This window comes from Myotis daubentonii, chromosome 1 (genome assembly GCF_963259705.1).
Source record: "Myotis daubentonii chromosome 1, mMyoDau2.1, whole genome shotgun sequence".
Taxonomy (NCBI): Eukaryota; Metazoa; Chordata; class Mammalia; order Chiroptera; family Vespertilionidae; genus Myotis; species Myotis daubentonii.
In genome coordinates this window covers 37,593,352-37,605,352 of record NC_081840.1, presented here as the reverse complement: position 1 = coordinate 37,605,352, position 12,001 = coordinate 37,593,352, and the positions used below count along the sequence as shown (strand labels likewise).

The window sequence follows — 12,001 nt, the reverse complement described above, 5'->3', positions numbered from 1 at the left end:
TCTCTGGGTGATGAGCCGTGTTTTGTTTAACCTGTGGACTCTGGCACCTATGGCCAGACCTACAACAGACATTTAGAAACAAAACACTTCTGTTTTTAAAAACTGTACTGATCTGTGGACAGCTTGGGAGACTAGGTACATTCAAGACACCGAGCTGACTGATTTCGAGGACTTGGGGATACCCAATCTGCACAGTATGATGAGACAGAGAAGAGAGAGGCCAAGTAGAACTTTGCAGCCACCTACAGCTACTTCTCCTCAGAAAAGCAGGCTGCAGAGTGAGTCACCAGAAAGATGTGCAAACGTCCACCCACACAGTGGTCCCACGGCCACTACAATAGAGGATCACAGATACTGAGTCACCGTTTAGCCACACTTAGCATCCCTGGAGTCAGGCTATTCAGAGACACATTTGACTGCGTAGTAGGAAAGTCATTAGTGCGGTCAACAAAAGTGAACAAGTGGAGCTTAGACACACACCGACAAGCACGACACACCCATTAGGAGAGGCTGATAAAATCCAGGAGGAGAGAGGGCTCGGTGCCTTTCTGTAGGTAAGCACTCCTTCTCCAAAAGCAGGTTTCTATTCTGAATACTCTGCCCTCATTAACCTTCAGTCATATTTCTGAATGAAGTCTAAAAATAGATCCTTAGTGCTCCTCAAAGTAGCCTGGGTTTCTCCAAGATTTTAAGGTGATATTGCCAGGCATAGCTTACTAAAATCAGTTACGCAAGGAATCTTCCTGAAAGCAAAAGCAAACAAACGAAAATATTTCTTAAAGAAAGCACAAAAGAGAATTGTCAAACGTAGGAAGTACTCATTTGTTTTCCTTGGCAAAGAATGAGAAAGTCCGCATTTTAAGCTCTGACAACAAGCATAGGGCCCATGTGAAAAGTTAGCCCTCAAGTTAGGCTAAGTCAGCATCCGTCTCTATCACTAACTAGACCTTAGGCAAGACTCCCTGTACCTCAGTCTTCTCAGCTGAAAAATGGGCATGAAAAAGTGCTCCTTCACAGTGATATCCTAAGGATTAAATTAGGTAATTTACATGTTTAGCTGTTATTATTATGATTACAATTAAGATTGAGGGTGTTAAAAAAAAAAAAGAAAAAGATTGAGGGTATTGCCAAACTATGAGTCCCATGCACACTGATGTACATCAAAATTTAAAAAGCAATAATTTTGATTCTAAAAAACCAACTACAGAACAGGAAAAATAGTAACTCTATAGTGGAGAAACCTGGCAGAGAGTATCATAAGCAAGTGACCAGTAATAAGACATATCTGATACTGTGTAGCTCCTGATAGAATATGAGAAGGACACATCACCTCTCTGATATTCTTCCCAAAAATCTGTACCTTCAGTCTAATCACCAGACAGATGGAGGGACACTCTACAAAATACCTAAATAAGTACTCTTTTAAAAAGACATGAGAAGTGGTCCTGGCACAACAGCAGACATATAGATAAACGGAACAGAACAGAGAACCTAGAAATCAACCCAAGCCATGACACTCAATTAATATTTGACAACGGAGGCAAGAGCATACAATGGAGTCAAGACAGTCTCCTCAATAGATGGTGTTGGAAAAATTGGACAGGTACATGCAAAATAATGAAACTAGACCACCGACTTCTACCATACACAAGAATAAACTCAAAATGGATAAAAGACTTAACTGTAAGTCATGAAACCATAAAAATCCTAGAAGAAGCCATAGGCAGCAAAATCTCAGACATCTTTTGTAGCAATATTATTTCAAAATAATACCACCCTGGAATACTATGCAGCTATAAAAAAGAAGAGTCTCTTACCCCTTGAGACAGCATGGAGGGACCTGGAGACTACTATGCTAAGCAAAATAAGTCAGTCAGAGAAAGACAAGTAGCACATGAACTCACTCGTATGTGGTATCTAATGAACAAAATAGATCCAGAGACATAGAAGCATGGAACAGACTGATGAGTCTCAGAGGGAAGGTGGGTGGGGGAGTGGGGAGATAAACCAAAGAACTGATATGCATATTACCACCCATGGACATAGACAAGAGTGTGTTGAAGTTCTGGGGTTGGGGGGGGGGGTGTGGAGGGGGTCAATGGTGAAATAAAAGGGGACATCTGTAATACTTCCAACAATAAAGATAATGTTTTTTAAAAAAGACATGGAAAGACTGACAAGCTGTCACAGATTAGAGGAATCTAAATGCAACTAAAAATCTAATATCCTAATAAACTCTGTAGTTTAGGCAATTGTATTTATACCAATATTAATTTCTTAAGTGTTGATAACATTACAGGAAGCTGGGAAAGGGTATACAGAAACTCTCTGTACTGTCGCTGTTATTATGCTCTATGTCTAAAATTATCTCATCAAGGAGCAGAGCAGACCATCGAGGAGCGGTGCAGAGCTGTCCAACCGGAGAGGCCTGGCCCCAGGGCCATTCTATGGCTGTTTTCACAGCTATGCTGTTTCAAAATTGAGCTGTTTTGTACTGAATAAAGTTTCCTTCTTTACCACACACACCCCCAAAATAAAAATAATCAAATAAATAAAATTATTTCAAAATAAAAACTTTTTAAAAAGGCAATAGTTATCAACTAGAATGTACGAACAATGGAGCACTACTCAGAATAACTTCCAGTACATGTACTAACATGGTTGAATCTTCCACCAAGGGGAAGAAGCCACATGCACACACGCAGAACTATGTACGAGGTTCTAGGAAAGGCAGACACCGTGTTGGCAAGCAGACAGGTGGTTTACCAGGGACCAGAAAGGTGGGGCAGAGGATCGGCTACAAAAGAGTAAAAGGAAACTTTTTGGGGGGGTGATGCAATCTATACCTTTGCCACACTGGTGGCTATACAACTGTATGTATTTGTCAAAACTCAGATTAGCCCTGGCTGGTTTGGCTCAGTGGATAGAGTGTCGGCTTACAGACTGAAGGGTCCCGGGTTCGATTCCAGTCAAGGGCATGTACCTTGGTTGCAGGCACATCCCCAGTGGAAGGTGTGCAGGGGGCAGCTGGTCGATGATTCTCTCTCATCGATGTTTCTGACTTTCTGTCCCTCTCCCTTCCTCTCTGTAAAAAAATCAATAAAATATATTTTTTAAAAACTCAGATTACACAAAGTTGCTGAATTTTAATGAACTTAAGTTACACTTTAATAGAGCTAACTTTTAAAAATAATTTTTTTATAGAAAACTAGTATAATATGCAACCTTTTGTGTAAAGAAAGTGGAAAGGGGGAACATACACACACACATACGATTATCTTCAAAAGTAAACACTAAAAGAATAAATCAAAAAGTGAATAAAAATGATTACCCATAAAGGACTAATAGCAGAGAAGATATGTGGATGGCAGCGAGACATATTTGGATATAACTGGTTATAGTTTTCACTTTGAAATCATGTATGCTTTACATATTCACAGTAAATCAAAAAGAACAAAACTAGCGTCCCTCATACGTCCTACAGCTTGTGTGGTAATGGAACACTAATGATCCCTATGCCCCATTTCATCAAAATGAACCCAGACTCTAAACTTGACCTGGCCAAGTCATTTTTCTTCAACAGTAATAAAGTTCCCCTGCTATATTTGTGTGTTTCTTCAACATATCTGAAAGCTACCATCTGTGGCTAATAAGAACAAAACACTATCACAGATTGTTTTAATTTCCTGCCTGTTATCAGCAACAAGAAGGTAACCCTGGAAACAAGGATTTATGGTATTTTATTTCCTACTGTAGGTTATAACCAATAAAGGAAACCAAAGTAGCCTCCAAGAGTTAAAGGTTTGTCTATACCAATGCCACACACGTGTGCGCACACGCACACACACACACACACACACACACACACACAGCATAGAAGTACATACACCTTTCTTGTATTATTAATGACAGCAAATAACCCTGCTGGATAGCTGTCTCTCAAGCATTTAGTCCCTTTCTGAAAGTTCAGGCCCACAGTAGGACCCCACTACCTATTTAAGCATCCTTGAAGCATAGGTGCTCAGACTCCCCAGTGGGCTTGTTAAAACACAAATCACTGGACCCCACCCACAGAGCATCTGGGCCCGAGAATCTGCATTTCTAACAAGTTCTCAGAAGATACTGATGCTCCTGATCTGGGAATCACACTTCGAGAGACTCTGTTTTGACATATTGCATGGGCTGTGCCATTACACAGAATCTTCACACCTTCAAAATGCTCCTACTCAAACAAAACAGGTTTCTGCTAGGGAGAGAGGGAAGGTAAGCAGAAACTCCTGGGGTATTCCCCTCAAAAGGAAAATTGTATCTAATGGAGTTGCTTTTGAATGAGTGGCAACAGGAATTAGCACTACCTAGGGTGTGTGGTGATCAGCACCAAAAAGCAGAGAAGGGAGCCAGAATGTCACACCTATGCTTCTCCTTGGGGGGGGGGGGGGGGGGGGGAGGGCGGCAGTGCTAAAAGACACTGGAGGAAGACTGGGAACATTGAATGGGCAACCGGGTCTGCCTGCTGGTTTTAGAACTGAGAGAGAACAAGACAGAAAGCCAGACCTAAAAAGCCTCTTTGATCTTGGCTGGAATTAAATCAACTCAAGATGCTAATAAAGATGAGCCCACCCTGATTTATTGGAGAAAGGTCTGAATCCCAGGCCCAAAACCTCACAACATTAGAGAAGCATCTACCAGCAAGCAGATCTTAATGCTAACTTCTCCCAACTGTGAAAGTCAGCATTGTACTTAAGGCTTTTGGAGTTTCCGCAGTGCCCTGTATGCCATGTACAGAGCCAGAGTTAAACATAGATCCCCTATTTTATCCAATTAATGTGTCAGTCTTTACCCTGTGATTACTTCCTTAAAATAGATTTAAAGAAGGGACTCCAAAGAAACTCATGTGGCCAAGGGAACATAAGAATTCTTCCTTCAGTATTATTGATAATAGCAAATATTAGGTCTTTAAATGTGCATCGGAAAAAAATGATTACACAGTTTGGGTAGAGTCAAACAATAAAATATGAACCAGCAGTGACTGCGAGCAATCTGAGCTGCATTTATAATTTCTGGAAACAATGTCCAATGCAAAGAGCAAGTATCAGAAGCAGTCACAGATGTTTAAGTTATGATCTATTTAAATGAAGTAGAAACAATACTACATGTTGTTGGTGGGCATACACATAAAATAAAAATATTAGCCCTGACCAGTTTGGCTCAGTGGATAGAGCGTTGGCCTGCGGGCTGAAGGGTCCCAGGTTCGGTTCCGGTCAAGGGCATGTACCTTGGTTGCGGGCACATCCCCAGTGGGGAGTATGCAGGAGGCAGCTGATCGATGTTTCTCACTCTCTATCCTTCTCCCCTCCTCTCTGTAAAAAAATCAATAAAACATTTAAAAAAATAAAAATATTAAACTATGCATGAGAGCTAGAGACCAATTTCAAGATAGTGGTTAACTATGCAGAGGGAGGGTAACAGGATCTGTATTTTTAAAAGCAATTATTAATATTTGCTAAAACTAAATGAATGTTGATTAAACTAGTTCTTTATACTTTTGCTTGCATATTTGAGACATTTAATTAATAAGAAAAGCTTTAATTGAAGTGTTCATACACAAGCTGGTGTTTTGGAGGGTTTTTTTCTGGGGGGAAAAAAGCAAGAAACCTGGATTACCTTTGCATAGAAGGCCTGGGGCTGGAGGAAGATGTCACAGGAGAGACGCAGCCTTTTCATGCAAGCTCCTGCAGATGCCTCCCTAAAGGACAGTCTGCAAGTAAAGCAAAGGCTTCTGCCCTGCCATGGTGTTAACATTTTTTGCTTCCTACCTCCCTTTTAGAAAAATGTGTCCTACGAGTAAGAGCAACTGCAATGTTCAAACAAATTAAAGAGGGAAGAAAATCACTCTCTCTGCTTTCATTCCCATCATGAGGGTTTACCTCTTGTCACCACTTCCAGCACTCGCAGCTTTTTGCGTTTAAGACAAAGCTCACATTGCTAAAGCTTGGCCAAAATAAGCACGAACCCAAACATTCCGACTAACGTAAGGCAGAAACGAAGATGAGTTCAGACCACCATCTGCCGGCGCGGACGGCCTGCAGCACAGCTTTGACCAGCTCCATGAACTTCATACACTGCACGTTTGTCAGCGGGAAAGGTCCACTGCGTGGCAAGGAAGGTAAACGTTTGGTTATTTTGGAAACTCATTCCTGTCATCCTTGGCAGATAAATCCCCAGGTTGCTTTTAAATCATTAAAATGTAGGTAAGACAACATGGATGAACCTGGAAGTGAAATAAGCCAGACAAAGAAAGACTGTATGATATCACTTACATGTAGAATCTAAAAAAAGCCAAACTCATAGAAACAGAGTAGAGTGGTGGTTACAAGGGGCTGGGAGGGTGGGGGAGATGGGGAGAAGGTGGTCAGAGAATACAAACTTCAAGTTAGAAGATGAATAACTTCTGGGAATTTAATGCACTGCTTTTTTATTATAGTTAACAATACTGTATTACATACCTGAAAGTTGCAAAGAGAGTAGATCTGAAATGTTTTCACCACAAAAAAGAAATAAGTATGTAATGTGATGGAGGTGTTAGCTAATGCTATGGTGGTAATCATTTTGCAATATGTAAGTGTATCAAATCAAGACATCATACACCTTAAACTTAAACAAGGCTGCATGTCCATTATATCTCAATAAAGCTGAAAAAAATATGTATCTCAGACTATTGAAATAAATGTGCCAAGTGTCTTCAAAATAGTAGTGATATGCATGTATAAGACTGGTGAGCTACTCCCATCTCCTCAGCTGGTCTCATCATCAACATGACATCTATTGGTGGGGGCAAGTTTTTGCATATGAAGTTATATTTATTAAATAAGACTTTTTTCCTGACTATAGTAGTAATGTTCTTTGTCGTTTATAAGAAAATGAAATACCGAAATGAAAAAAGGAAAGCACTTATAACCTCTCTCCCCAGACACAATTACTTAACTGGCTCTTAGGGAACCACAAGCACAACGGTGCAAGTAGAATGGTAAAGTATAGCAATAAATTAAGAGAGTTCAGAGACCCGAGTCCTCATTTGAACTTTCTGCAGACTATGACCTGGGCTAGGAGGTTCTCAAGGTAACTGAATGGTTTGGAAAGGAGTTTAACAGAACTCCCAGGTTCCTGGCTTGCAGAACTCAAGGTGTTAGAAATCAATACCAAGTATCAACAGTTACCCACTGGTCAGCCTTTGAGATGTGCATAGTAATGGTTAGCGGCTTTCTGAACTAAGGTAGGGAAAAGCACCTGTTCTAAACTATTCAGATTTGTTCATTGATAAAACTGAAGGCTGCCAATTATGCATATTATTAACTTTCAAAGTTATCCAGAGTTAAAAAAAAAAAAAAGGAAGATGTACACTTGCCAAATTTAGTTTTTTAGTTGGATAATTCCATGTATCTTTCACAATCCAGCTGTTAAGCTGAAAACGAAATTTACAAACAGATGGTGGTAACAAGGTCTGGTTCACAGCAGTTCTAAAGAAAGACACACCAATCTGATACCTATGCATTTGCTTCAAAAGCCTTTAGTGGGCTCAGCCCTTATCAGCCCACATTCACATATGCCATGAGACTTCACAGAGATTAATGTTATGGAACCATCTGTAATTCTACCTGATGAATAAGTACCAACAGGGTGTGCAAGCTACCATCATTAGTGACAATGATTAAGGGAGAAGAGATCATCTTTTAGAACAGTGGCTCCCAAATATGGCTAATCATAGAGCTTTGGAAAATACAGCTTCCAGAGCCACCCTGAGAAATTCTCTAGGTGTGGGGGTGAACCCTGGACTATGGCTGTTAAAAAATACAAACAAACACCACAAGCGATTCTGATGACCAGTCAGCCTGGGAGCATAGGTTCTTGAGGAGTGAGAGAGAATGAGGGTTGAAAATGGACCCCTACTGGCCCTAATTGGCTGTTTAGCAAGGCCAAACAGTGGGCAATATAGTACCTCACCGTAAACCCTCACTACAGTCACCAAGTCAGAGGGTGACAATTCCTGCGGAATACTGTGATGTCTGCCCACCAACTGAAAAAAGAAGGCCTAGAACAGAGACAGGTTGGGGGGGAGGGGTGACAAGAGGGAAGACATGAGGAAGAAGCTGCAGCCAGCTTTACCTAGAGCAGGCAGCAGAAAGGAACCGTGAAAAGTGAAGGGAGGGCCTCACATAAGAAGTTGTAGCCCCTTCTTTGCAACCGTTTCTATGCTAGTAATTGTGAATAACCAAGGTGGGGAGGAGGGCCACACACTAAGCAATGGCATAAGTATAGACCAGAGGCCTGGTGGCAGCCAGTGTTTGGGTTTTTTTATTTTTTATTTTGCAGCAATCATTTATATAAAGGAAAAAGTATGGGCTGGAAGAAACAATGTGGTTTCACTGAAGATAAAGATTTGACGCAGGCCTCAAGGATGAATAGGAGGAGAGGAAGGAGGCACCATATAAGATAAAATACAACAGTGGGACACAACATCAGGCAGAAACTAGATTCCCTTCTTTTTCAGAGCATTTTTCAAATTAAATGTTACCTTTAGCTCATGACCTCTCTCAAGCCCTGCCACACTCTGCGTTAGCTAAAACAGCCACCGTTCCCATTTCACAGGTGATGCTCTGTTTGGAAACATTAAGTTCTGCTGAGGAAGAGCCAACTAGTTAGTGCAAGAGCTGAATTTTGACCCCTGTCCTCTGTCTTCCAGATCAGAACCTCGATCACAGCCGCCACCAGAAGTCTGAACCTGACCTACCAGAAGCATGGACTGAAGGGGAGGGCTCAGAGGGAGGAAACCTGGAGTTATGTCAGGTCACGGTCCGCCATGAGGTGATAAGGTCTAAAGTCAATAACAGCAAAGGAAATGGAGAGAGGAAACCTGATTTGTTAAAACAAAGTAAAATGAGTTATCAACATGGAGGTTAAGAGAAGAGGGGGCCCGGGAGAGCAGATAGAAAGAGCAGCCTGATACCAGCAGCTGCTAGAGCCCAGAGTTGCTGAGCATCACTCACAAAATACTGTTTTATCAACCATTTATTGGGTTTATAAGAGGACAACTTCAGTCATGTAATGCTACTTTGACCTTTACTTTTTAAAAACTGGAACAGTTTCAAGGGAAAAAGGAACCCCATTAAATCTTTAAACTAATAAAAGGGCTGTGTGTGTTTTTAAAAGGACTTCTCTTTAGAAGCTTATCCTAGGAAACTGGTCAAAAATCATTTCTCAAACCAACTAGAGTCTTTTAATCTTCACATTCAAACATTTTCTTTCTCCTGGTTGTGATACTGCATGAAGAAAACAGCATTCCTGCTAAAAATGTTTCCCCTGAATTTAATTAAGTCTTTAGACCTAATTTCCAGTTTCCAGGAATATGAGGAAGAGAGAAACAAGTTAAATGGGAACAAGAAGAAAACAATCAGACAAATCCCACAGGTGGATCATCTTAAAGCACAACCGACAATCAGTGTCATGTAGGGAGGGAGGAGGGGAAGATCGAAGGAACTCTTCTAGATTAAACCTAACAATCAAATGCAAATGTATGGGTCTCGAGTGGGTCCTGGTTTGAACAAATCATAACTAAAAGACATATGGGACAACTGGGGAAGTCTGAATACAGATTAGGTATGAAATGATTTGAAGGAATTAATACTTAATTTTACTAATCATTAAGTGGTTAAGAAAAAAAAAATACTTTCTAGGGTGACATTTTACCTCTAAATACATGTTTCTGATTTGCTCTCAGTAAAAGAATAGAACATGCCAATATGACAAAATGTTAATTTTGAATCTAAGTAGTAGGTATATAGCTGTCCATTATTCAATTTTGTCTATTTTTGTGTTTGAGAACTTTACATAATAAAAAGTAACCGTGAAATTAAATGTCATTTCCTAACAAAGAATATTCATTTTCTTGGTATGACTGTTCTACCAACTAATCCAACAATTCCTCTTTCAGTTGATATGGTGGCCTTATTAATACATTAAAACTTTACATGCTAAAAAATAAAAATAAAACCTTACATGCTAGTAGGACAAGCAACTGCTTGTTCTTCTGGTCGATGTGTCTACAATATTCCTGAGGGAAAGTCTTTAAATAAAGGCTTTGTCTAATCAAAAGGGCTACAGGTTAGAAGACCACAGACCCGAGAGGGCATACAAATGAAGAACCTTTTCAAAAATCTGCCTCATAAGAAAAACAAGAGGCTTGTTACCATAGAAACTATTTGAGTGGCTTGAATGTTTCAAAGGAAAGCAGTGCTTGTAACAAGGAAAAAAGTCTGAAGTCCTTGCTAGGACCTCACCTGTCAGCTGCTGAAAGTCTACAGTGTGAGCAATGAGACAATAGTGGCCAGCAAACCCATACTACAGAGATCTCAGCATGACAATTCAACTCCTAGTCCAGTGATGGCGAACCTATGACACGTGTGTCAGAGGTGACACGCGAACTCATTTTTTTGGTTGATTTTTCTGTTAAATGGCATTTAAATATATAAAATAAATATCAAAAATATAAGCCTTTGTTTTACTATGGTTGCAAATATCAAAAAATTTCTATATGTGACACGGCACCAGAGTTAAGTCAGGGTTTTTCAAAATGCTAACATGCCGAGCTCAAAAGGTTCACCATCACTGTCCTAGTCCAACCCCCGCTCCCTGTAGACCAGATCCATAAAAGTCTTCAAGTGACTGGCCTAGAGACATAAATAAACTAGTTAGTGAGGATGCTGTGACGCATCCAGACTAGCTGCTCTTCCCAATATACCAGGATGAGTCTTTAGACCCCACCCTCAAGAAGTTCCACGTACTGTGGTGAAGGGGGAATAGAAAGAAAGAGATGGGCATTAAAGTGAAAGACAAAGCAGCACCGATAAGCATGGCTTCCACTGAGGCAAAGCCTGGAGGCTGTCAGCTAACTACTCCTTGTGCCTGAAAGGCAAATTGTTTCTGGTGGGCATTCAGGGTGGTGCACCTCCATGGTTACCTGTGCATTAACAGGAGCACTCTTATTTTGAAGGGGAGGTCAGTTAGAGATGTATGATCTATAGCAGCTCTACCTTGAATCTGGAGTTCAGCGAGGTCCTGCTGAGTTTACGACCTCTCAGCAGAACTCCAGCACTCAGGGCCTTCAGCACTGCTCATGAACATCTTCCCACAAGTGCATAAACTGTACAATAGGTATCATTGTGTTTTAAGCTATTTTAGGGAGAAATGCCTTGTTTGGAACGTTTGGCAATGGCCTCTGTTGAACGGGGCACTGATTCCTACTTAGAACAAATAAAAACAAATGTCTGTACAGAAAGCACATCATGCCTCACAGCAAGAGCCATGTACTCTTGGCAAAGTGCATCCACAATATTCAACCCAGAACTCAGCAAGGGCCAGTTTCCTCACCTAACCCTGGTTGCTTATTCACAGAACTCTAGAGAGGCAATAGCTGTTGATAAACTGGGGGGGAAGGGAGGATTCCCTCAAGGTTAGCAACCCAAACTAAAAAAGATAGAAAAGGAAGATTAGAAGAAGAGAGTAAATAATAAAGGCTAAATATTGCAGAAGAACAAGCCCCGTGTAGGCCTTGTGCTTCAGTCTCCAGCGTGGGGGATGAGGCAGAGTGGTTTTTCAAGACACACTATGCACTAAACTAAAATACTAAACTGCCCTGGTGAGGAGATGGTGATGGAAGATTAGGAAGCAAATGCAGGCAAGAGGCTGGCACATCATATCGCCTCTCAGCCATGGTGAGGAAAGACAAGGGAAAATCAGTCCAGTGTTTTCAGAAGGAACAGACCTATTCAATTTTAGTAAAATCGCACTGGCACTAAGGATTGGAGCAGAATAAGCTAGGAGGCAAGGCAGACAGCCGAGAAGTTACTGTCCTTCAGGGGAGAGGAGATTAGGAGTCAAAACAAGAGAAGATAAGACAGTCTAAAGATACTCGGGAAGCAACCTCCATTGATTTTAACTTCATGGT

At 40.9% G+C, this 12,001-nt stretch overlaps 1 protein-coding gene across 2 annotated transcripts in view; it reads right to left on the bottom strand.

Annotated features, from left to right (window-relative positions):
* Positions 1-12,001, bottom strand: part of GCH1 (GTP cyclohydrolase 1) — a 39,118-nt gene that overhangs the window by 16,212 nt on the left and 10,905 nt on the right. The window contains exon 2 of one of the 2 annotated variants that reach the window (XM_059695566.1): positions 2,984-3,085. The exons of the other annotated variant lie outside the window; for it this stretch is intronic. Coding sequence (XP_059551549.1) covers positions 2,984-3,085 — 102 coding nt within the window. The remainder of the gene's footprint in view (positions 1-2,983; positions 3,086-12,001) is intronic. 2 annotated transcript variants of the gene reach the window in all.